General features: G+C 47.7%; 2 protein-coding genes across 2 annotated transcripts; both read left to right on the forward strand.

Moving 5' to 3' along the window:
• The first annotated feature begins 10,572 nt into the window (after positions 1-10,572).
• On the forward strand, positions 10,573-14,576 carry LOC109753543 (amino-acid permease BAT1 homolog). Its single transcript, XM_020312453.4, has 6 exons — positions 10,573-11,214; positions 11,565-11,784; positions 13,142-13,323; positions 13,424-13,713; positions 13,818-13,947; positions 14,040-14,576. Exons 1-6 carry the CDS (start codon positions 10,840-10,842, stop codon positions 14,388-14,390), a joined length of 1,548 nt encoding a protein of 515 aa, XP_020168042.1. The 5' UTR covers positions 10,573-10,839; the 3' UTR covers positions 14,391-14,576.
• Positions 14,577-15,981: 1,405 nt separating this feature from the next.
• On the forward strand, positions 15,982-20,214 carry LOC109753540 (L10-interacting MYB domain-containing protein-like). Its single transcript, XM_020312450.4, has 5 exons — positions 15,982-16,150; positions 16,704-16,914; positions 16,997-17,383; positions 17,526-18,426; positions 19,885-20,214. The coding sequence occupies exons 2-4, from the start codon at positions 16,704-16,706 to the stop codon at positions 18,113-18,115; spliced, it is 1,188 nt and encodes a 395-aa protein (XP_020168039.1). The 5' UTR covers positions 15,982-16,150; the 3' UTR covers positions 18,116-18,426; positions 19,885-20,214.
• Positions 20,215-26,464: the final 6,250 nt, after the last annotated feature.

Below are 26,464 nucleotides of genomic sequence, written 5' to 3' on the forward strand. Positions count from 1 at the left end.
CGGAGCCGGACCGAACGGGCAGGAGGGGCGGCGTCGAGGCAGGGGCGGCAGTGGGGGCGGGCGCCGGCGACGACGACAATGGTGGGGGCGGGCCGGGGCGCAGGGGCGCGGCCGTGCGTGCTCGGGGACGGGGCAGGGGCACGGGGCGGCGGCCGGCGTGGGCTCGGGCATGGGGCAGGGGCACGGGGAGACGGGGATGGCGGCCGGCGGCGGCGACGGCGACGAGGAGTGCGCGAGCGATTTGGGCAGCCTGACGGCGGGGGCAACTGGCGAGGGAGGCGAGGGAGATGTGAAATTTTCACAAGTCCTGGTTATATAGCAAGGGCATTGGTCCCGGTTCGTGGCACCAACCGGGACCAATGCCACCCTTTAGTCCCGGTTGGTGCCACCAACCGGGACCAAAGGTCCCTTTTCAGCAGCGCAAAGGGCGGGAACCGTGGGCCTTTGGTCCCGGTTGGTGGCACCAACCGAGACTAAAGGGGGGGCATTGGTCCCGGTTGGTGCCACGAACCGGTACCAATGCCCCCTTTAGTCCCGGTTGGTGCCACCAACCTGGACCAAAGGCCTTGCGCTGCCCGCGGCCAAAAGTTTAGTCCCACCTCGCTAGTTGAGAGGGGCTCGGAGTGGTTTGTAAGCCCCACTGCGGCTGCCCTCTCGAGCTCCTCTCAAATGCAGGCTTACGGGCCTAATGTCACACTGTGCTGTCTGTGGGCCTATTGGGCCTTCTGCGGGCCTGAATCCTGGCCCAGGTTGGGTTTCTAGTCGTATTCAGGCCGTGGTGGCCCAATAGGTGGCAGTTTTTTTTTTAAATCCAGTTTTTTGGTTCTGTTTTTTGCATTATTTATTTTCTTTTGTTTTTTGCTTTATTTTTTAATTCTTTGTGCTTTTAGGTCAGAAAATTTATAAACTTTCTGTTAGTGCCATTAGTTTTCAAATTTAAATAGTTAAAACTTGAATTCTATGAAATTTGTGTGAATCAGAAGTTTGTGATTAACTTTACTATAAAAATAGTTTTTTTCAGTTTTTTTGTTTTGTTTTTTGCATTATTTATTTTCTTTTGTTTTTTGCTTTATTTTTTAATTCTTTTTGCTTTTAGGTGAGCAAAATTATAAACTGTCTGTTAGTGCCATTAGTTTTAGAAAAAATATAAACTTTCTATTAGTGCCATTAGTTCTTTATGAAAATTCTTTTTGCTATATTTATTTTTTTGTTTTTTTTTTGCTATATTTATTTTGTTTTGTTTCTACTTACAACAAAAAACTTATTTATTTTATTTTATTTTGTTTCTAATTACTTATTTATTTTACTTTATGATAATTCTTTTGCTATTAAAGTTTCTATCAAAAAAAGTTCTTTATGAAAATTCTTTTTGCTTTTAATGATTTTGAGCAGAAAATACTTCGATAATTTTAGTTGCATCAATTTTATATGATTTTAGTTTCAATAATAATAGAGGTTTCTTATAATGTTTTGAACAGAAAATACTTTGTTAATTTTAGTTTCATAAATTTTATTAAAGTTTATTTTATTTTGTCGGAACACAAGAAGTCCGGAGTTGTAATAAGTTATTAAAAATAAAAAAGAGGCGCAATGCTCGTTGATTTGCTTCAAGCCTTTCGGAATAGTGTAGACTGCACTGCACATAGCTCGATGCAGTCTACCTTATTCCTCAAGGCTTGAAGCTAAGCAACATGAGCATTGCGCCTCTTCTTCATCGTCTCTGCACTCAGGGCTTATAAACCGCTCCTAGTGCCTCTCAGCTAGCGAGGTGGGACTAAAAAACTGCTTAGTAAGAAACTCTAGTACCGGTTCATGCCACGAACAGGTACTAAAAGTGCTCGTGGGGCCACAGCCTCATTAGTACCGGTTCGTGGCACCAACAGGGACCAAAGGGTGGAATTGGTCCCGGTTCGTGCCACCAACCGGGACCAATGGCCTTGCACAGCGGCGTGGTGGTGAGTTTAGTCCCACCTCGCTAGCTAAGAGAGAGCCGCACCTGTTTATAAGGTGCGGTGCGCCTGAGCTGTCGAGCTCCTCTCTAAAGCAGGCTTACGGGCCTAACCTCTCTGTACATGCCTCTGGGCCTACTGGGCCTTCTGCGGGCCTGAATCCTAGCCCATGGATGGGTTTCTAATCGTATTCAGGCCGTGGTGGCCCAGTAGGTGGCATAATTTTTAATTTTTGGCCTGTTATTTTTCATGCATTTACTAATTATTTTGAGCTATAAGACCCTAAAATTGAAAAGCATTTCAAATGAACTCTGAAAAGGTTGAAAGTTGGCATGGTATCATCATTTCATCCACATAGCATGTGCAAGAAAGTTGAGAGGGTTACGGCAAAAACTAGATGCACTTCTTGTACAAAACAGACAATGGTATCATACTCGTCTATTACAAAGTTGGCATGGTATCATCATAATAGTTGCGGGAGAAAGTCTTCACTTTTTCTTTGCTTGTGTCATTTGCTTATTGCGCCGTAACCATGGATAATCTTCATCGTTTATCAGGATGCTTGGATTAGCCTTGACTTTGAAGGGAGGAATTTCATGAAACTTTTCATAATATTCAGACATGTCTGTCTTGCCCTCCACTCCCACAATGTCCCTTTTTCCTGAAAGAACTATGTGGCGCTTTGGCTCATCGTATGATGTATTCGCTTCCTTATCTTTTCTCTTCCTCGATCTGGTAGACATGTCCTTCACATAGATAACCTGTGCCATATCATTGGCTAGGACGAACAGTTCGTCAGTGTACCCAAGATTGTTCGGATCCACTGTTGTCATTCCGTACTGTGGGTCTACCTGTACCCCGCCTCCTGACAGATTGACCCATTTGCACTTAAACAAAGGGACCTTAAAATCATGTCCGTAGTCAAGTTCCCATATGTCCATTATGTAACCATAATATGTGTCCTTTCCCCTCTCGGTTGCTACATCAAAGCGGACACCGCTGTTTTGGTTGGTGCTCTTTTGATCTTGGGCGATCGTGTAAAATGTATTCCCATTTATCTCGTATCCTTTGTAAGTCAATACAGTCGAAGATGGTCCCATGGACAACGAGTACAACTCATCACAAACAGTGGTGTCACCTCTGAGACGTGTTTCCAACCAACTGCTGAAAGTCCTGATGTGTTCACATGTAATCCAGTCGTCACACTGCTCCGGGTGTTTGGAGCGCAGACTGTTCTTGTGTTCATCGACATACGGGGTCACCAAGGTAGAGTTCTGTAGAACTGTGTCGTGTGCTTGAGACCAAGAATATCCGTCCCAGCATATTATTGAGTCCCCCCTCCAAGCATGCCTTTTCCAGTCAGTCTCCCCTCATACCGCGATTTAGGGAGACCTATCTTCTTAAGGCCAGGAATGAAGTCAACACAAAACCCAATGACATCCTCTGTTTGATGGCCCATGGAGATGCTTCCTTCTGGCCTAGCGCGGTTACGGACATATTTCTTTAGGACTCCCATGAACCTCTCAAAGGGGAACATATTGTGTAGAAATACGGGCCCCAGAATGACAATCTCGTCGACTAGATGAACTAGGACGTGCGTCATGATATTGAAGAATGATGGTGGGAACACCAGCTCGAAACTGACAAGACATTGCGCCACATCACTCCTTAGCCTTGGTATGATTTCTGGATCGATCACCTTCTGAGAGATTGCATTGAGGAATGCACATAGCTTCACAATGGCTAATCGGACGTTTTCCGGTAGAAGCCCCCTCAATGCAACCGGAAGCAGTTGCGTCATAATCACGTGGCAGTCATGAGACTTTAGGTTCTGGAACTTTTTCTCTGGCATATTTATTATTCCCTTTATATTCGACGAGAAGCCAGTCGGGACCTTCATACTGAGCAGGCATTCAAAGAAGATTTCTTTCTCTTCTTTCGTAAGAGCGTAGCTGGCAGGACCTTCATACTGCTTCGGAGGCATGCCGTCTTTTTCGTGCAAACGTTGCAGGTCCTCCCATGCCTTAGGTGTATCTTTTGTCTTCCCATACACGCCCAAGAAGCCTAGCAGGTTCACGCAAAGGTTCTTCGTCACGTGCATCACATCGATTGAAGAGCGGACCTCTAGCTCTTTCCAGTAGGGTAGGTCCCAAAATATAGATTTCTTCTTCCACATGGGTGCGTGTCCCTCAGCGTCATTCGGAACAGCTAGTCCGCCGGGACCCTTTCCAAAGATTACGTGTAAATCATTGACCATAGCAAGTACGTGATCACCGGTACGCATGGCGGGCTTCTTCCGGTGATCTGCCTCGCCTTTGAAATGCTTGCCTTTCTTTTGACATTGATGGTTGGTCGGAAGAAATCGACGATGGCCCAGGTACACATTCTTCCTGCTTTTGTCCAGGTATATACTTTCAGTGTCATCTAAACAGTGCGTGCATGCGTGGTATCCCTTGTTTGTCTGTCCTGAAAGGTTACTGAGAGCGGGCCAATCGTTGATGGTTACAAACAGCAACGCGTGCAGGTTAAATTCCTCCTGTTTGTGCTCATCCCACGTACGTACACCGTTTCCATTCCACAGCTGTAAAAGTTCTTCAACTAATGGCCTTAGGTACACATCAATGTCGTTGTCGGGTTGCTTAGGGCCTTGGATGAGAACTGGCATCATAATGAACTTCAGCTTCATGCACATCCAAGGAGGAAGGTTATACATACATAGTCACGGGCCAGGTGCTGTGATTGCTGCTCTGCTCCCCGAAAGGATTAATGCCATCCGCGCTTAAACCAAACCATACGTTCCTTGGGTCAGCTGCAAACTCAGCCCAGTACTTTCTCTCGATTTTTCTCCACTGCGACCCGTCAGCGGGTGCTCTCAACTTCCCGTCTTTCTTACGGTCCTCACTGTGCCATCGCATCAACTTGGCATGCTCTTCGTTTCTAAACAGACGTTTCAACCGTGGTATTATAGGAGCATACCACATCACCTTCGCAGGAACCCTCTTCCTGGGGGGCTCGCCGTCAACATCACCAGGGTCATCTCGTCTGATCTTATACCGCAATGCACCGCATACCGGGCATGCGTTCAGATCCTTGTACGCACCGCGGTAGAGGATGCAGTCATTAGGGCATGCATGTATCTTCTGCACCTCCAATCCTAGAGGGCATACGACCTTCTTTGCTGTGTATGTACTGTCGGGCAATTCGTAATCCTTTGGAAGCTTCTTCTTCAATATTTTCAATAGCTTCTCAAATCCTTTGTCAGGCACAACATTCTCTGCCTTCCACTGCAGCAATTCCAGTACGGTACCGAGCTTTGTGTTGCCATCTTCGCAATTGGGGTACAACCCTTTTTTGTGATCCTCTAACATGCGATCGAACTTCAGCTTCTCCTTTTGACTTTCGCATTGCGTCCTTGCATCGACTATGACCCGGCGGAGATCATCATCATCGGGCACTGGTTCCTCTTGATCTTTAGCAGCTTCCCCCCTTGCAGCATCATTGGGCACATCGTCTGGTTCCTCTTGATCTTCAGCAGCTTCCCCCGTTGCAGCATCACCGTATTCAGGGGGCACATAGTTGTCATCGTCCTCTTCTTCTTCGCCGTCTTCCATCATAACCCCTATTTCTCCGTGCCTCGTCCAAACATTATAGTGTGGCATGAAACCCTTGTAAAGCAGGTGGGTGTGAAGGATTTTCCGGTCAGAGTAAGACTTCGTATTCCCACATATAGGGCATGGACAACACATAAAACCATTCTGCTTGTTTGCCTCAGCCACTTCGAGAAAATCATGCACGCCCTTAATGTACTCGGAGGTGTGTCTGTCACCGTACATCCATTGCCGGTTCATCTGCGTGCATTATATATAATTAAGTGCGTCAAAAACCATTACAGAACATCATGATCAGATAATTAAGTGACCAAATTAATAGAAGTTCATCATCACATTAGAACCAAAGTACATACATAGTTCTCATCTAACAACATATATATAGCTCTCCAGAGCATCTAATTAATTAAACCATACATTGAAACTATGTAAAACATTTCAATGCGAAAACAAATGCGATCATAATCGCAACCAAGGTAACAATTGATCCAACGGCATAATGATACCAAGCCTCGGTATGAATGGCATATTTTCTAATCTTTCTAATCTTCAAGCGCATTGCATCCATCTTGATCTTGTGATCATCGACGACATCCGCAACATGCAACTCCAATATCACCTTCTCCTCCTCAATTTTTTTTTATTTTTTCCTTCAAGTAATTGTTTTCTTCTTCAACTAAATTTAACCTCTCGACAATAGGGTCAGTTAGAATTTCCGGTTCAACCACCTCCTAGATAAATAAAATCTATGTCACGTTGGTCGGTATATTTGTCATAAACAATAAATGAACCAAATAGTTATAAAAAGATAATATATACCACATCCGAATCATAGACAGGACGAGGGCCGACGGGGGCGGATACCAAAACCATCGCACTATGTAATAAGAAGGAATAATAAAAGTAACAAAATTAGACAAGTAACTATCTAAAGTAAGAATTTTTTTCCTTTCAGAAAGAAGATAAGAACAAGAGGCTCACCACGGTGGTGCAGGCGACGAGATCGGCGCGGGCGATCGACGGCGGTGAAGACGGGGACGGGACGTGACGGACCGCTAAACCTAGACAAATCTCGGGGGAAATGGAGCTCGGAGGTCGAGTTTTGAGAGGACAAAGATTAACTAGTGTGGCTCAGACATTTCATCGAACACCTCATGTGCATAGGAGGTGAGCTAGAGCACCCAAATGCCCTCCCCTCGCCGGCCAAAAAAACAGAGCACTCTGGAGTGCTCTGCTGTGGCGATGGGGTATATATAGGGAACTCATTGGTCCCGGTTGGTGGCACCAACCGGGACTAAAGGCCTTTGGTCCCGGTTGGTGCCACGAACCGGGACCAATGCCCCCTTTAGTCCCGGTTGGTGGCACCAACCGAGAGCAAAGGCCTTGTGCTGCCCCACGTCAAAAGTTTAGTCCCACCTCGCTAGTTGAGAGAGCTCGAGAGTGGTTTATAAGTGCTGCTGCGCCCACCCTCTCGAACTCCTCTCAACTGCAGGCTTTCGGGCCTAACTGTTCTCTTTGCCTGTGGGGCCTACTGGGCCTTCTGCGGGCCTGAATCCTGGCCCATGGATGGGTTTCTAGTCGTATTCAGGCCGTGGTGGCCCAGTAGGTGGCATAATTTTTTTCCTTTGTTTTTTTCTCTTTTGCTTTATTTGTTTTGTTTTGTTTCTACTTACAACAAAAAACTTATTTATTTTATTTCTAATTACTTATGTATTTTACTTTAATTATTTTATTTTTATTTATTTTACTGCTGCTATTTTTATTTATTTTACTGCTGCTATTTTTATTTATTTTACTGCTGCTATTTTTACTTAATTTATTAAGGTTTATTTATTGTAGTTACTATAGTTTATTTTATTTTATTTTATTAAGGTTTACGAGCTGTGGGAGGGACGAGGGGTGGCGACGTGCTGTGGGACACGATGCAGGGGCCGAGGAGGGAATTTAGGGTTAAGTTTTTATACGGGAACGGTTAGACGGGCTTTAGCGGGCTTTCACCGGGCTTGTGGGGTTTTACCAGGTCATCGATGAGAGTTTCCAAAAATGTCATTAGAAATCCGTCATGGATTAACAGGTTTCTTGTAGTGATATGTCGAGCACAATGAGTGATGATCCTCCGGCCTCCCACTCGCACGCAGCCGCCGCCACCCTCCCGCTCGCTCGCCGCCGCCGTCGTCACCAGTCCCGGCCATGGCGCCGCCGCTGCCGTCGTGCCCCTGAAGACCTATTCATCTTGCCTGAAGGTGATCCTGTGTCAGATCCTCCACTTAACCCGCGTGGACCGGCTCGTGGGTCACTGACAGTGGGTCCCTTGGGCCCACTGGTCAGGTTTGACCAGTCGCCCCCGCCTCCTTCCTCCTCTGGCCGAACAGAGGCGGGGCTCCGGCGATCAACGCCGGCGAACGGCGGCTCCTCGCGGGGTCCTGAGGGCGGGGATGGATCCGCCAGGCCGGGGCGGTCCTCCCGGTGGTCGAGGAGGTGGCGGGGATGGAGGGAGTCGCCGGCGGCGAGCTCCGCGGCGGACGGCAGCTTCGGGAGGTTTGGGGCTTTGACCTACGGTGGTTCCCCGACGCAGCTGAGGGTTTGGGCGGCTCCGCACGGTCGAGGGGAGGAGGATGGTGGTGCTATACGAATGGGGGGGGGCTCTGGTTGCGACTGAATGGACGGGAGGGCGGCGGCGGCTGTACTGGCCGGAGATGGGGAAGAAGACCCTCCCTGGTGGATTGCCTGCTATGGGGGTGCTAGGTGGGGTGGCTTGAGGTCGCCTGAGGGACTGGACGGACTCGGGGGCTCCTTATATAGGCGGCCGGAGTCGGTTCCAACGGCGGCCGTGGATAAGAACGGCGAACCGCCGTTCTCTAGCCTGCAGGACGTCGTGGCGGTGACGGGCACTAGTGGACGAGCTCGCGGATAAGCTTGGACTGCTCCAGAGGCGAGCTGGCGAGCGGCTGTGGCTCGGGCGGCGCCGTCCATGGCAGGGGCCTGCTGTGGCCGGCCGTCGTGCCCCTGAAGACCTATTCATCTTGCCTGAAGGTGATCCTGTGTCAGATCCTGCACGATACCTCATCACTACAACACGTCGGCGGCGGTGTATGAGGCATCCATGGCCCTGGTGGCGCCTTCAAGGGAGGACGCATGATCTTCAAGGGAGGACAGGCCATCAGATTCATCCACTTGGTAGCGTCTTTGTTCATCCAGGTTTGACGATTCATCTTTTCATTATCTAGTCTCTCAGGGATGTCAAACGTACCCTCAACAACTAACGTCAGCATTTATTTTGTTCTGTAGTGAACCCCCTCGATGAATGCATGTCTGTTGCCGTGGCTAGAGAAAATTCTACATATCCACATCCTGATAACCAACAAGATAAGTAGCAGCTTTGATATGGAGGTATTTTCCTTCACTGCGTGCTTTTTCTTTGTGCCCTTTATTGTACTGTAGTAGCATTTGCTAAATTGCATTGAGAGGATAGGACGGCACAACAAGCTAGGGCTTCAAGAAAACCAACCAAATTCCTTTTTTTTGGATCAACCAACCAAATTGCTGTAATAGCACGATCCGCAAGACCTAGAAGGGATCTACACATGACATCGGTGGCTTCTCCTCCGCCAGCTATTTGCCGCTTTGACACTGTTGACAGATCCGAGTTCCACCTGCTAGGCTTGAATGGTAGATGTTACGGGCACCTGTATGTGAATCCCACTCCAAGGGATCGCCCTTCTCTATCCCAGATATGGCGGTTATGGAGTTGATGGCTCGTGTTTTTTTTCTCTTTTGCTTTATTTGTTTTTTTTCTACTTACAACAGAAAACTTATTTATTTTATTTCTAATTACTTATGTATTTTACTTTAATTATTTTATTTTTATTTATTTTACTGCTGCTATTTTTATTTATTTTACTGCTGCTATTTTTACTTAATTTATTAAGGTTTATTTATTGTAGTTACTATAGTTTATTTTATTTTATTTTATTAAGGTTTATTTATTTTATAAATATAAAAAAATGAACATAGATGCGCTTATAGAGAAAATTAAACCTAAGAAATTTACTGTGAATTTAGGTGAAATTCCCTGTATAAGGGCATCTATTTTCACTTTAAGAGAAGCTCAACAAGGCATAGAGGGACGGGCTTATAAACTGGTGTGAGCGCCCTTCGGTTGGCGAGGTGGGACTAAACACTGGCCACAACTAGGACCAGCCCTTTAGTCCCGGTTTGTGATAGAGGAACCGGGACTAAAGGGTGGTGGGCCAGGAGCGTGGCCCATTGGTCCCGGTTTGTCCCACCAACCGGGACCAACGGGTCCCGAACCGGGACCAATGCCCCCACGAGGCCCGGCAGGCCCCTGGCCGCACGAACCGGGACCAATGCTCACATTAGTCCCGGTTCGTGACTGAACCGGGACTAATGTGAATATTGCCCTGTGACCAAAGCCCAGTTTTCTACTAGTGCCCACATGTCATAACCCCAGTTAAAACTTAACCGTTCGGCCATTTGGGTTTTTTGGAACAGCCAGCCACTTTTGTGGTAGTTTTTTAAAAAATTAAAAAAAGCGGTAGTTTTTCGGAACGATAGCCCGTAATGTGGTAGTTTTTTGCTATTCACTCTGCATCACAATGATGCAGAGGCCGGGGGTTTAACCTCCTTTTTGAAAGAAAAAAACATACATGTTGATATGTAGCAGAATTTTGTGTCTTGCGAGTTCAACTGCACATGAAGCTTATGTAAACATAACACGCCATGTTAGCATAATATAATACGCAGATCTGCCATATTTTGCACTGTATTGAAGTCAAGCTAGTTTGGTGGCCCAAAAGAATTCTATGACCCAATTGCACCGATCCACCACGCTACTAGCCTACTACTGTAGATCCACTTCACTCGCGCTGCGTCCAAAGCATGAACAATTCCACGCACGACGACCAGTCCAATATTGCCATGTGACGTGGATTACATGCATCTTCCTTCTTTGAAGCAAAAGAAGAAGAAAATGGTAGTACGTTGAACCGCGCTACACACAAAACATCACTTTAGCTTTCCCCCTTTGGTCAAACACGTAGGACGAATCAGAGGATCGGACGGGAACATGGAGAAGTATAACAAATCGTGCATGATTGCTCCGATGCCGGCACGGCGCAGATCGTGGATCCTTTCCACTCCACTCCCTCCCTTGACTCCCTCCCTCTCTGTCACCAACCATACACCATTTCTAGCAAGCTCAAGCACCATCCAATACCAGGCTACCAAGAGGAACTCGGCGGAAGAGATCTCATCGGCCGACGATGGCGCCGCGACGGAGCGCCGCGGAGACGGCGGATGCGGACCGAGCGCGGCTGCACCAGCTGGGGTACAAGCAGGAGCTGAAGCGCGGGCTCAGCGCGGTCTCCAACTTCGCCTTCTCCTTCTCCATCATCTCCGTGCTCATGGGCGTCACGGCCACGTACAACACGGGGCTGAGGTACGGCGGGCCGGCGTCCATGACGCTGGGGTGGCTGGTGGTGACGGTGTTCAACGGCTGCGTGGCGCTGTCCATGGCGGAGATCTGCTCCGCGTACCCGACCTCCGGCGGGCTCTACTACTGGAGCGCCAAGCTCGCCGGCAAGGAGTGGGCGCCTCTCGCCTCATGGGTCACCGGCTGGTTCAACATCGTGGGACAGGTACTGCTCCAATTTCATCAGATCCTTTCAGTGTTAGACTATTTTTGGCAGCAGCAGCTACTAGTGCCATTGCCACAGGAGTTTATCAAATCTTTCATATAAGAAAATAAGATGAATCTGCCATACAAATATTCTAGTAGCAGTAGTCAACTTACTCTCTTAGTTAGCAGCCCTGCGGCATGTGGAGTCGAGTCCATAACGACTCAACGCAACGGCCGGCCGGCTGATGTAGTGAACTCATTCTTGAAAAAAAAAGTACTACAAGTAGTATATTTCTTGTAAACTATTGGCAGCGTTGCTGACACGGTCTAGCCTCCTGTGTTGACCACTTGACCGTCTCGATCATGCAGTGGGCGGGCACAACGAGCGTGGACTTCTCGCTGGCGCAGCTCATCCAGGTGATCGTCCTGCTCGGCACCGGCGGGGCCAACGGCGGCGGCTACCTGGCCTCCAAGTACGTCGTGCTGGCCATCTACGGCATCATCCTCGTCCTGCATGGCCTCATCAACAGCCTCCCCATCCGCTGGCTCTCCTGGTTCGGCAAGCTCGGCGCCTTCTGGAACGTCGCCGGTACATTTATCTTGACTTTGATCCTTCTTTTGTCTCGATGCATGTATTTGTTCCGACATGGTTAATTCTACCCATGCTCTAGAAAATACTGGTACAATCCATGTCAGAAATTCGCATCTTCTTTTATAGTACCTCCAGTTTTGGTTCAGTAGTACTTGGACTATTGTCAATTGTAGACTTGGTCGCAGAACTCAAGATTTTGGTTTTGACATTAGAGGTATTACTGATGCCATGGTGGTGACTTTGCGTTCATGACGTAGTCAGCAAATAGATAAAATATCACAAAATTTAGAAGAAAACTGTAGAATATAAGAAAATTTAGAAACAAGGAGAAAAACTAGGGAAAATGTAACTTTGTTGATGTCGGGGAATTGGTCTCTAATAGGGTTTCTGTTGGAATATTATTCGAATTTATGATTAATTCAGTAAATAATTCATGACTAGAACAGTAAACAGCATGCAAAAATCTAGCATACTAGATGAACATGAAAACATGCACAGTAACATCACACATGTAACAACAACTACAAGTAGAAACATGAACACATCACGATGGACGTGCTGTTCGTGAGCTGCTGGAGGAGCGTCGTTGTTGATGACGATGTTGGCGGTGATCTGTTGCTGATGGCATTTGTAGACAATGATGTGTGGCGCCGCCAGACTTGGAAGAAAGACGGCCCATGATGAAGAATTTGAGCAATCACGCAAAGCGCTTCCCAAAAACCTGGTTGGTCCTCTCACGGTGCAGGATCACAAGATGGCGGCGCAAGTTGTGAGATGAGGCAAAACCTCAGGTGCTTTCGATGTCTATTTTGACCGCGGCCGGTAGTAGTATATATAATAGGACCAAAGGTGGTATCGTGTCGCGATCCCGATGTAATACTGACTTCGTTTCTAAGTTGTATGCAAAAGGAAGTTGCTCCCCTGGAAGGCAACAGACCGGATTTCGGCAAACCATCCACGCGTATGTCGCATGCACGCGCGGCGCCCTGGTCCGTGCCAAACGAGCGAGCGCGCGCATGTGTTTTTTTATTTCTCTCCTTCGCACATCTAAATGTGGTGTAGAGAACCCAATATATAAAGAAGTCTTGCACAGGGTGATACTAAACTTTAGAACCACCACTTACCATTTATACATGGGGCCAAGTTTGAGATTTCAAATATTCTACATGAGCTAGGCCCATTATTTCTAACAGTTTGGTCTCCGAAGAAACAAGGAAATGCTATGGCATGACATTCTACAGTCAAAAAATTATTCCATTGACTTCGTTTGTTGTCTCTTAACTTGGGAGCTACACCTCAAAAAAAAAACTTGGGAGCTGGAAAAGAAATTGCCTAAACTTTGGGAAAATTGTAGGTATCTTAGTGCTGGTGATCCTGATCCCGGCAGTTGCCAAGGAGAGGGCGAGCGTCGAGTTCATCTTCACGCACTTCAACACGGACAACGGCATGGGGATCCACAACAAGGCTTATATTATGGCGGTGGGGTTGCTGATGAGCCAGTACTCCGTTCTCGGTTACGACGCATCTGCACATATGGTAGATGATGATGATGTTCCATTTGGTTGATCACTTGATCTACACACATATGGTGACCTGATGCTATATGTCCTTGTCTGCACTTTGTACACATGTGCAGACCGAAGAAACGAAGGGCGCAGACAAAAGCGGGCCGATCGGTATCATCAGCGCGGTGGCTCTCTCGTCCATCTTCGGGTGGATCTACCTGGTGGCCCTCACGTCGGTGGTGACAGACATACCGTACCTGCTGAGCCCCGACAACGACGCCGGCGGCAACGCCATCGCCCAGGCTCTCTACACCACCTTTCGCGTGAGGTACGGCAGCGGCATCGGAGCGGTGGCCTGCCTCGGGGTCATCGCCGTTGCCATGTTCCTCTGCGGCATCGGGTCCATCACCAGCAACTCGAGGTATTCGTCACCGGATCATAGTTGATGCTTGATGGTACTAATTCTATATACAAGTTGGTTTTAGTTTCTTAAGATGATGACGCCTCTCAACTCCTGTGACACAGAATGGGCTACGCCTTCTCCCGGGACGGGGCGATGCCGTACTCGAATGTGTGGCACCGGGTGAGCAGGCACGAGGTGCCGCTGAACATGGTCTGGCTTTCCGTCGCCGTGGCATTTGCCATGGCCCTCACGGTACGTGACTACACACATATCTTCTCCCATGCATCATCTCCAAGCATACATAGCTTGGTGTGCCTCATTTTCTGACATGTGCATACGTGCAGTCGTTGGGGAGCCAGGTGGCATTCCAGGCGATGGCATCCATCGCGACCATAGGGTTGTACATCTCCTACGTGCTGCCCATCTTCTTCCGGGTGACGACAGCCCGAAAGTCGTTCATACCGGGGCCGTTTCATCTCGGCCAGTACGGGCTCGCCGTCGGATGGGCGGCGGTCCTCTGGGTGGCCTTTGTCACCGTGCTCTTCTCTTTGCCGGTGGCGTACCCGGTGGCAAAGGACGACTTCAACTACACACCAGTGGCCGTTGGGGGTGTGTTGCTGCTCAGCATCGGGGCCTGGGTGCTCCATGCACGGTTCTGGTTCCAAGGACCCATCATAAACGTTGACACAGTCTAGAACTTTGCATAGTGTAATATTAGTTGTACACATGAAAGCTGGATTGTTGATTAAAAAGGTGCAGTACAATGGTCTCCTATACATGCGTCGTCCTAGGACCTTTCTGCAGTAGTGATTCCTATCTGTATTACTTCAATCTATCATTCATGTTTATCACCATCGTTCATATATATGATGCTTGCTATCTCCATATGTGGGTACGTAGTCCCCTAGTTCTTGGGAATATGGATGAACCGATGAACCCTAGTATTTATAGGTGTTGAATGTTATAGAGATATGAAATCCTCTTTTGAATGTTTGATTTAATATCGTCCATGAATATTATGAAGATGCCTCACTCAACATTTCTGCCTTGTATGGCCATGGATCATATTACTATCGTTGTAAAGGCTGTGATGTAGGGGTAAAGACAAGACTATAATATATTCTCCTCCCTACCCTTACAATTGATAGGGGAGAAACGGAGAACACTTAGTGTGGTCGCATCCACGAGGAATCCCTTAATCACTGTAGTGATACCTAGAGTGGGGAAACTACGATGGTGGCATGTGTGTGAGTAGACTAATTCATGTACCGCGTATCTGTACCCGACTCCGCCCCATTAAAAACACGAAGAGTGGCTCAAGTATCCAACCTAGAACTATGCAATCACATATGATACATTATATTAGTGGGGATTATAGACTCCCTGAGAGCACCTTAGTCCTATTTACGGTTTCATTATTCATTTACTCTATGTTGTTCTTTTACTTCTTTTCACATGAATTACTTTTTATTGTACTCACTCAAACATTACAAATTTCCATCTTCATTTTTCTTTTTATATAAGACTAATTTGCAGGCACAATTCAATAAATCATTACAAGAGACAAAATCCAATTTATGTACTCCCCGTGGGATCGATACTCTTACTTCGACATGGCTATATGACTGAACCTTTTGCACTTCCAAGAAATCAGTCATAAGCATAAGATTTCTAGGTATAAAAGATATTATGTCTAGTATTATAAGCATATTTAAGCTAAGTCTAAAAGCACTTAAGGCATGACCCGATGGTGGCCATATTATGGACCAGTGCAAATTACGAGGGTTACATCTAGTATGGTTCTTTTTCCCACGAGTAAGATTATTGATTAGCCACCACTACCAGGAACGCACCTTAGCCAGTGGGCTAGGAGCCTACAGGAAAAGAAGTCTGGCTGTCAGGAATATCATTCCTGTCAGCCAACCCATAGGAATATCCGACAGCCATAGCCTGCCAGGAATGAAATCATATGCCTGACGGGTAGCCTACAGCCTTCTTTGGATCGAAGGATTTTCACAGGATTTTTGCTGGATTGTAAACCTCAGGATTGTATCCTACGGATTGCATATGGATCACAGGATTGCTTTCTCAAAATTCCTTAGGATTGGGTTCCCAAGGCGCTGAACCCAGAGGAATTTACGCTGAGGTCCGACCTCTTGGAAAGATTCCTGGCGCGAAAAGAGAGTGTTCGCGCCAAAACAGCCGCGCTGCTTCGTGTGAAAACACCACGCGTTGCTGTCAAAAAAAGAAAAAAAGAAAAAACACCTCTGATCGCTCTGGAAGGAAATAAAAAAAGGCACCGAAAGCGGTGACGAGGTCGCAACTGGCGGAAGCGGCGACAAGGTCAGATCCCCCGACGGAAGCGGCGGCGACCCGGCGACCGTACGCCGACCACCTCGCTCTCAGACCCTCCTTCCTCATCGAGTTCGACGAGATCAGCGCCGGCCCCATCCAGGTTAGCCCGCATCACATAGTCCGTCCATCTCCTTCCCTTGCAATTATTTCTAGATCGAGGGAGGGGGTGCCCGATATGGCGCGGGGGCGGCAGATCCTGCCGGAACTAGGCATCGGGTGTGGCGTTGGCAGTCACCTGGCCGGCGAGGGCTGTTGATGGCAGGGGCGAAGCGGATGTCGCTGGCGTCCTCCCGCTGCCAGAGGACCGCGTCCCACGACTGTGGTGCCCGAGTGAATTTCTTGACCGGCTTCCCGCTGATGTTTGTGCTTGCCGTGCCTGAGTGATCTGCGTGCTAGTTGGTTCGCCGTGGGTGTGTGCTTCCCATGCCTGAGTGTGTGCGTGCCTGATGTGATGTCTTATGTGCAAAGAGAGAATTGAGACATTGAGAGATGGATCTGGCGTGTCTGATGTCCGTGAAGAGAGAAACTGTGAGGAATTGAGAGATGGAAGTGCTGTATTTCTATGCCTTGGTGTGTACTGCTCATACATGCTTGTGCGTATTACTATGGGTTTCTGAGTACAATCTTGTAATATAAGTTTTTTTGCAATGCAGATGGTCCATCAGCTTAACTCATTTGAGCTGCCGGGCAGCCGTGTGCAATCACAAGGATTTCTTCACATGGATGTTCATCGTGCCCGCGGCTGTGTGCAGTCACAAGGACTTGGTGCTATTGATGACGATCGTGCTCGCAGTTGTGGGCAATCACAAGGACTTGGTGATATTGATGACAATCACGGGGCTGTTGAGTATCCTCGTGATATAGGTATTACTCCTAGTGTCAATTACTTGCATAATATACAAGAATGTGCAGTCTACTGTAGTTAAATTTGAGTCATTAATTTTAGGTATGACGAAGAGGGCTAAGTGGACTCATCAAATGAAGTTGTTTCTTATTGACTTGCTGAAAGAGCATGATGTTCCTGGTTTTCGAACACAAAATGCATGGAGCAAAGAGGCCTGGACAAACATTGTTAATCGACTAAATCAAGCATTTTGTGTATCATTTAGTGTTGTTCAAGTCAAACAAAAGGAGCAAGATATAAAGAAGGAATATCGAAGTGTGAAAGAATTGTTGGCAGAAAGTGGGTTTGGATGGGACAAGGATAGAATGATGGTAGAAGCACCAGCAAGTGTTTGGGCTAGTTTTGTTGCTCGCAAGAATAGTAAGGAGGCCCTCCAATGGCGAGACAAGTCGTTTCCATACTTTAATGATTTGGCTTCTCTCTATGATGGTTAGTTTAACATTACATGATGCTTTTTTACGAGTCTATAAAAATGCCCTTTATCGAAAAAACATGATGCTTTTTTATATTTGATATCAAGTTTAGGTCATATTTTCCTGAGCTAAGTATATGTTTTTTGTTGGACGTATAGGTCGTTACGCCGAAGGAAGATCTCGTCATGGTATGGATTATTATGCTAACAAGGCAAAAAATGCATCTGCTCCATCATCGCACCCAACACATTCGAATGATACATATGAATCATCTTCACCTCCAACAGTAGCTCTAGATGAGCCAGGTTTGCAATTTCCTTTGGAAGAAGAGGTTGAGGGAGCAAATCTTGATTCTGTCCAGCATACATCAACACCGAATGAACAAATGTATACCCAATCAATACCCCCAAAAGCACCCACCGAGAAGCCTGAGAGTAGACGTAGAAAAAGACAGAAGCAAAATCCTACAAGCTCTGCAGATGGATTCCATGAAAGATACCTTAGGCTCAAGATGGAAGAAATAAATCGATTTGCAGCCATTGAGGAGAAGAAACTAGAGGATCCATTTAGCATTCACAAGTGCATCACAACGATTGAAGGATTGGATGGTCTACAATTGGGCGATGTGTTGTTGGCATCAGACATCTTCAAAACTAGGGAAAACAGGGAGATTTTCCTGTCTTTCTCTAGTGATGAACGACGGTTGGCTTGGATTAAAAGGGAGATTGCTCGTACCAACGAAAACTAAGGAAAACATGGAGGTTTTCCCTACCCTTCTCTAGCAATGAACTTAGTGAAGCAGTACTCTTTTGTTTACTAGACCTCTATATTTTGGTAGATTGAGATGATAAACTAGTCATGTAGTAGTATGCTTTTGTTTACTAGACCTCTGTATTTTGTTTACTAGACCTCTGTATTTTGGTACAATGAGAGTACTAGATTGGTAGATTGAGATGATAAACTAGTTCTTTGTTTCAGACTCCAACCATGTTTCTGAAAAAAGGACATGAGAATATTAACTTAATGAAGTAGAATATCAATATCAGAAGCACATGAATGGTAATACAACTTGCATATCATATCTTCACTTTACATATACATGTCAAGCTCTGCGTGATACATACTGGTTCCACATTCCTTGTGCAATATGATCTCGCATTTGATTTCCTGCTTGTCTGGAATAATTAAATGCATGTATATCACCATGATAGTCGTGGTCTCCATTTGGCACATCAACAATCTGGTTCGGGTCAATCTCCATGGGAGCATCTTTGGGCCACTCCATATCTCCTTTGTGTAGGCGTATGAAATTGTGCAGAACACAACAAGCCACAAATATGTCAATTTGTTTATCAACTGAATAATGTGCAGCAACTTTCAGGATAGGAAATCTCATTTTTAGTATGCCGATAATTCTCTCTATATGATTCCGAAGTTGAGCATGACGAAGGTTGAACAATTCCTTGTAATTTTGTGGCCTTTGACGTGCTTCTCCTTGTTCTTTTAGATGATACCTAGTACCACGGTATGGAGCAAGAAATTGGGGTGTGTTTGCATAACCAGCATCAACAAGGTAAAATTTACCATGAGGTACATGAAAACCATGATTTAGTGCATCTTGTAGAACTCTTGCATCAGAAGCTGATCCTTCCCACCCAGCATGTACATGCACAAATTTTAAGTCGAAGTCACAAGCAACCATGACATTTTGTGAGAGCGTTTGTTTCCTGTTCCGGTATGGTTCTTGTTGGCCTGGTGATAGGAACATAGGAATATGGGTTCCGTCTATAGCACCAATGCAATTCTGCACAAACAAAATATGATATCTCTATGTTATTACCTTGCGCTGAATTAATTAAAAAATATTTGATCTAAATTGTACATACTCATACCTGAAAGAAAGGGTAAAATTGTGGTTTGCTCAAGATTGGATGTGGGTTGAGGGAAGGTGGACGTATATAGACATTTGTGAGCCGTGTGATCGCATCAAGCACTAATCCAAATCGCCGGCTTATTGTTTCTGCACTATGCTGAAACCAATCCTGTAGGGTTTCATTTGTTGCATTTTTGGATACTGCATACAAAAATATTGCCACTTGCTCTTCTACTGCTAGTACTTTTGAATCAGCAAGGAGTTTTTTCTCACGCAACTTGTCAACAAGTGCTTGAAAAATGTCCACTTCCATGCGGAAAGTCCTTTTGCATAAGCTTTCATGCCCTGTTAAAATCTCCTGAACACGCCAAGCCCCCGAAAGTTTTGATGTATGCATTGGTTTCTTACTAGAAGAAGATTGTGATGCATCTTCTAAAGTAGGAAGTACAAAATGAATAAATTCATAGTCACTTTCTGATCTACGACGGTAGCTTGGATTCATGGTGTGCAGCAACAAATGAGCCAAATATGCTGAAAAGGAGTTGAATGAAACAGTAAAAAAATATGTGATTGTGATATATTGAATAGCATGGAAGTATGATTTTGCTATAGGAGATGAGCACTAACCTTGTTGGTTTCTTCAGCAAGGGGAAGATGAAAGCATAGAGCACAGGCAGCAAGGGGAAGATGAAAGAATAGAGCACAGGCAGCAAATGCTGTGGGCAGGGAAAAGAGCTATCCGTTGTAGAGAGTAGCATCAGGTTATATAGGCACTTGCTGCTAACGGCTACTTCAGGCAGTTGACTGCACTAGCCGTTGGAAGTTTGAAAAACATCAGACTTACAAATAGAAATAATAATACTTTATTGTATAGGATTCCTGTACGTCTCCTATGATGCAGCCAAAGGCACTTTGTTACCAGTTCCTCTGGATTTGCATTCCATAGGATTGGCTATGTCATGGCAGTCAAATCCTTCATTTTTCCTATTCCTTTGTTTTGCAAATCCTGTGATCCAAAGAAGCCATACATGAATATTATTCCTGTCGGGTGTCGCTGACAGTTGGCTCACAGGAAAGAAATGTTCCGTCAGATTTGAGCTTCCCGAAAAAAAAAATTTCCTGTCATCCTCCCGTTAGGCAAGACCGTCAGGCATACATATATCTGTCGGTGACGTGGTACTAAGACTGACAGTATAGGGGGGTAAGTATGAAGAGGCAAGATCCTAGCTATGGCGAAGTTGTACACACGAGTTTTACGAGTTCAGGCCCTTCTCAGAAGAAGTAACAGCCCTACGTCTCGGAGCCCGGAGGCGGTCAACTGGATTATGTATGTGTGTGTTTACAGGGGTGTGAACCCTTGTGCCAGTGGAGGGGGCGGCTTATATAGAGTGCGCCAGGACCCCAACCAGCCCACGTTACACAGGGTTCAATGTACATAAAGAGAGGGCGTTACAGGTAACGTCCGTAATAAAGTGCTATAAATGATCATTAAGTATATGAGTAAACTCCCGACCGTTGCTGCGCGGAGTGGCTTTAGGTCTTCTGCACGTCGAGTGGTTTAGTGGTCGAGTGACCTAAATAAGGAGGGGTCTCCGAGTGAATGGTAGGTCGAGTGGATTGCACTCGACACCTTTGTTGAGCTCCCTCTATTTACTCTTGAACTTCTTTGCTTTTAGGACAAGGACCTTAGGTAGGACGCATAGGTCAGGCCTATTACCCTACCCTAGGTCTATGTCCTCATCATTAGCCCCCGAATGGATTGAGGTCCGAGTGAAAAGAAGGTTGAAGTTGACCTTGCTTTGACTCCTGCTTTCATCTCCAAATGGAGGCCAGTTATTGGAACTTCGGCTTCGTTTCGGTCGCCTTGATCGATTCAGAAATTGCCGACTGGTTTTTATAACGTCACCCGTCGAGTGTTATCTTTGACATGGAATCTTTGGCACGATCGGTTGTAGAGGATCCCGGATTTCGCGGGATTCGAAATTTTGGTGGAAGCGCGCCAAGCGGAGCGCGCCGTGGTAAGCGGAGTAGATAAATAGGACGTTTCGATTTCTGCGCCACCTTTTTCGCCACGTATCCCGTGTGCGACTGTTAAGGGATTTGACAGGATTGGCCGGGCCCACGCGTTAGCCACTCGGAAGTAGGCCTTTAAAAGCGGCGAGGCCGAGGCGTCCGCACTGTGCGTGCCCATTCTCCTTCTTCTTCCTCTTGCTCCTTCACCTCGTTCAACTTCTCCACTCTCGACGCCGCTGCTCCGCCACCATGGGGAAGGAGAAAACGGCGGCGCTAGAACGCGCGAAGAAGGTGACGGGGGCGGCGAAAAGCAAGAAGATGAATCGGGGATCTTCATCGCGCTCGGGGCTGCCGTCGGGTTGGATCCATGGAGATTGGATCCGATCCTCACTTCGGCAGGAAGACTTGGACGATATGGCCGAGTTAGGGCTGATCGACCACGAGTCTGCGCGGCTGCCGGAGGGGGAAACGGAGCCGTAGCCGCGACCGGGTGAGTGTGTTCTGCTCGCCACTCACGTCGACCGCGGCTTCTCGCTTCCTCCACACCCCTTCTTTCGAGGTTTCTTGAATTTCTTCGGGGCTCAACTCCATCATTTTACTCCCAACACCATCACATACCTTGCTGCATTCGTGTCCATGTGCGAGAATTTCCTGAGGTGTCGACCGCACTGGGGTCTTTTCAAGCACATTTTCACCATCCGCTCCCAAACAGTGAAGAAAGCGAACTCGAACGACAAGAAAACCCATGTTATCCAGATGTGTGGGGGTCTGGGCATCCAGAAGAGGAAAAGGAGTTCCTTCCCTTCGATGACTCTTCCTGAGTCGGTCAGGGGCTGGCAGTTGACCTGGTTCTACTTCCAGGATATCGTGACCCCAGGCCAGTCGACTGGACTTCCCCCTTTCTCTTTTGATCGTGTTCAGACTCCATCTTCGTTGAAAGTGACCGCCGCGGAGAAGGTGGAGACGGGCATGCTAGTCGAGAGAGTAGTTCAACTGATGAACCAAGGTGTCACCGGCATGGATCTGTTGGAGGTGTTCCTCAGTCGGCGCATTCAACCACTCCAAGCTCGTGACCACTCTATGTGGATGTACTCCGGGGCTGGCGACACCGCTCGGGTTCAGCCGGAGGAGGTGGCGGCCAAAACAGTGGCCCAGTGGCTGAGGGGCATCACCGGGAACAAGGACAACCCCAGGGGCGCCAGGAGAGTCAACCCTTTCTGTGACAGCAACCAGCCAGACAAGGTTTGGCCACGACAACTGATTGATTTTGGATGTGTTTTCTGACCGTTTATTGATCCGACTGATTTCCACTCGGCTCCTTGTTTTGCAGATTTACACAGAGATGTACTCAATGCCCAATGGAGAACAAGCTCTGGAGCAGGACCATGAGGGCGAGGACAGCGCGGAGGAGAGCGGCGAGTGGGAGCCACCAGCCGACGATGATGAAGATGAGAGCGATGAGTCGGACGATGAGGAGGTAGCCGGCTCACCACCTCGTTCCGAACGTCGATCCAAGCAGCACCATGATCCCGCGGGCAGGCGCGGCAAGGCTGTGGCCTCGAGCGCTCCATCTCAAAAGCGCGCTCGGTCTTCGACTCCAGAATTGGCTGAGAAGGTCACCAAGCAGCCTAAGATCAATCCTTCAAAGGCTCGGAAGACCTTGCCTAGAATCAAGATGGACGTCCCTGTCGCTTCTGGGTAAATGTTCTTCCCGTATTTTCTTGTTCCGACCGATTTTCTTGTACAGACCGAGTGAATGATGAACCTTTACAGATATGGATATCGACAAGACCCCAGACGACGAGGAAACCGACGACGCAGCTACCTCCAAAGCCAGTAAGTCTGCCCAACTCGAATTTATTTGGACGACTGGATTGTTTGTCAGCTATCTCTTTGACTTTCTCTGTTTGTTGCAGCTCCACGGGACGTTGTTGTGCTCCCGGATGATGAAGAAGAAGTACCGCTGAGGGGAAGGAGGAGGAGGGACAAGGAACTGAGCGGGAAAGCGCCTGAGGCCCAGGTTCCTCAGTCGACTGTGATGCCTGGGACGGCAGTCGAGCAATCGACAGATCCTTCTCATACCAACGTCACTCTCGCTATCCCGCTGTCGACTGATTGTCCATCAGGATCAGCTGCTCAGACTTCTGCTGCACCAATACAGCTCCACGCATCAGACCCAGCGGCTGCTCCGATGGCTCTGCCGTCATCGCTTTTCACTGCGTATCAAACCCCGGACGACCCACCGGCTGCCGCCAAGGAAGCTCTTCTTCAGTTGAACCTTGTGATGGGGCAAATGAAAGTGGTGCATGAGGCCAGTCAGGTGGCCTTCAACGCCGGAGCTGCTCTGCAGACCAATGTCCAGGTTAGTTGATTTCCAATTGATCATATTTCTCGTCCGATCACCCACTGGGGTGTGACTGTCTTGAAGTTGCACAAGTCAATTTGAGTCGTCTTGGATTGAATCTTTGAACTAGTGGGGGCACTCTTAGTGCACCCAGTGGGTGTAGTCCCCGAGACCATAGTTGACTGCGGGCAGTCGACTGTGGTCTGAGAATCTGAATTTTGTCACTCGGTCTGGACGGACCAGGTCGAATGAAACCAGAACCAGTGGGGGCACGCAAAGTGCACCCACTGGGTGTAGTCCCCGAGACCGTGGTTGACTGCGGGCAGTCGACTATGGTCTGAGAACTGCTTTTTTTTAACTCGCGCTGGGCAGACCATGTCGAGTGTTTATTCAAACCAGTGGGGGCACGCTAAGTGCACCCACTGGGTGTAGTCCCCGAGACTGCCGTTGAATGTTTGATTCGGTGGTAGTCTTAGAGTAGTTGTCACTGTGATGTCTTTTTATCTCAGTCGACTGATATGGCTTATACTGCAGAAATCTTGTGATCTTGGGGCTCAGCTTTCTACAATGAACAAGCAGCTAATCAGCCTCAACCTTGATATGGAATTGGCCAAGAAGAATCTCAAGACTGCTCGTGATGAAGTAGCTGCCATGGGAGGTAACCAATCGTCAACTGTCTATCTCACTGCTGGCACTTTTCCTTTCCATTTTTTGAACCGAGTGACTCCCCTCGAGCAGATGTATGTAGTGAAAACCGTCAACTCCAAGCCCGTCTGAAGAATGTTATTTCTTTAGAGAAAATGAAGCAGGCTTTAGAGAAGAAGGATCTGGATCTTGCTGCTGCACAGAAGGAAGCGCGAGAGAAAACTGCGCTTGCTGACAAGAAGCTTGCTTCAGTCGGCAAGTTAGAAGAAGAGAACTCCAAACTGAAGACTGCTGTTTCTGACGCCAATCGGGAGGTCAAGTGACTGAAGAAAGACAAGGACAAGCTAACTGACGAGCTTGGGAGCCTCAAGGCCAAGAAGGGCGAGTTGGAGTCTTATCTGGGCCAGCTTGCTGCGAAGCTGGTCCTAAAACTTGAAGGTACTGGTGATTGACTGACTTATTACGGTCGACTGTCAGGCCTGATTATACCGTCGACTCATCATTTACTCAACTGTGCAGAGCTTTGTCAAGACTTTGAAGCGGAAACTGGGCGGGTCGAGACGGGTCTCGATCCCATAAATTTTCCAGTCAAGGATGATGTTGCGATGAACGTGCTGCGGCTGGAATCTCGTATGGACAATGCGGTTGCTTATCTTGCCCGCCTGAAGGCAGCAATGACTCGGGTTGACGCTGAACTCTGGCCTCGGGTGGAACTGTCTCAAGACCTCGAGTCTCTGATGGCTCGACTGAAGCAAATACCTGACCGAGTGCAAGAATGGAAGAAGTCATCTGGTCGGTGTGGCACTGATGTCGCGTTGTCCCTGGTCCGAGTGCACTGCAAAGACGTCAAAGAAGACAAGCTGGCGGAGCTCAAGGTTGCTAACACAAAGAGGCACACTTTCCAGTCCTTCATGGACACTTTCCTTGACGCCGCCACTCGCATTGCAGACAGCATAGACCTTGACAGTTTCTGCGAGCCAACCAGTCCTTCTCCTGATGCGTGACCGAGAAACATTATGCTCCACCTTTATTTGCCTCGGAATGCCGAGTGATTGTGTAATTGTTAAACTTCTTCGGTCTTGATGCTCGAGTACTTTTGATCCGTCGTCCGGAACTTTAGGATTTATCTGAACTTGGTTTATCTCTGAATATGCTTGTGTTTGCCTTCGAGTGGAATTTGCTCTTCACTCGGAATTATCTTTGTACTTGAGATGCAGCTATGTACTTATGGCGCAGCTCCGAGGAGAAGGTTGCAGTCGACCTGCACCTCGCCGTCCTTGCGGATAGGGATGGAGCGTACGTTGTACTTGTGGCGTAGCACTGAGGAGAAGGTTGTAGTCGACCTGCACCTCGCCGTCCTTGCAGATAAAGATGGAGCGTACATTGTACTTGTGGCGCAGCTCTGAGGAGAAGGTTGTAGTCGACCTGCACCTCGCCGTCCTTGCGGATAAGGATGGAGTGTACATTGTACTTGTGGCGCAGCTCCCAGGAGAAGGTTGTAGTCGACCTCGCCGTCCTTGCAGATAAAGATGGAGCGTACATTGTACTTGTGGCGCAGCTCCGAGGAGAAGGTTGCAGTCGACCTACACCTCGTCGTCCTTGCGGATAGGGATGAGTTTCAAACTTAGGCGAGTACTGGACTGCAGCTAAGCCCCCGAGTGAGAGGCTTGCTCACCACTCGGCAGGATTTTTTTAAACTTAGGCGAGTACTGGACTGCAGCTAAGCCCCCGAGTGAGAGGCTTGCTCACCACTCGGTAGGATTTTTCAAACTTAGGCGAGTACTTGACTGCAGCTAAGCCCCCGAGTGGGAGGGTTGCTCACCACTCGGTAGGATTTTTTAAACTTAGGCGAGTACTGGACTGCAGCTAAGCCCCCGAGTGGGAGGGTTGCTCACCACTCGGTAGGATTTTTCAAACTTAGGCGAGTACTGGACTGCAGCTAAGCCCCCGAGTGGGAGGGTTGCTCACCACTCGGTAGGATTTTTCAAACTTAGGCGAGTACTGGACTGCAGCTAAGCCCCCGAGTGGGAGGGTTGCTCACCACTCGGTAGGATTTTTCAAACTTAGGCGAGTACTGGACTGCAGCTAAGCCCCCGAGTGGGAGGGTTGCTCACCACTCGGTAGGATTTTCAAACTTAGGCGAGTACTGGACTGCAGCTAAGCCCCCGAGTGAGAGGCTTGCTCACCACTCGGTAGGATTTTCAAACTTAGGCGAGTACTGG

This window comes from Aegilops tauschii, chromosome 3 (genome assembly GCF_002575655.3).
Source record: "Aegilops tauschii subsp. strangulata cultivar AL8/78 chromosome 3, Aet v6.0, whole genome shotgun sequence".
Classification (NCBI taxonomy): domain Eukaryota; kingdom Viridiplantae; phylum Streptophyta; class Magnoliopsida; order Poales; family Poaceae; genus Aegilops; species Aegilops tauschii.

Excerpts from the sequence above, each read along its gene's own strand:
- LOC109753543 (XM_020312453.4), top strand. The coding sequence starts at position 10,840 with ATGGCGCCGCGACGGAGCGCCGCGGAGACGGCGGATGCGGACCGAGCG. Across the intron at positions 13,324-13,423 it reads ACGACGCATCTGCACATATG|ACCGAAGAAACGAAGGGCGC; the intron begins GTAGATGATGAT and ends ACACATGTGCAG. Across the intron at positions 13,948-14,039 it reads CATTTGCCATGGCCCTCACG|TCGTTGGGGAGCCAGGTGGC; the intron begins GTACGTGACTAC and ends GCATACGTGCAG.
- LOC109753540 (XM_020312450.4), top strand. The coding sequence starts at position 16,704 with ATGGTCCATCAGCTTAACTCATTTGAGCTGCCGGGCAGCCGTGTGCAA. Across the intron at positions 16,915-16,996 it reads TGAGTATCCTCGTGATATAG|GTATGACGAAGAGGGCTAAG; the intron begins GTATTACTCCTA and ends CATTAATTTTAG. Across the intron at positions 17,384-17,525 it reads TTTGGCTTCTCTCTATGATG|GTCGTTACGCCGAAGGAAGA; the intron begins GTTAGTTTAACA and ends TTGGACGTATAG.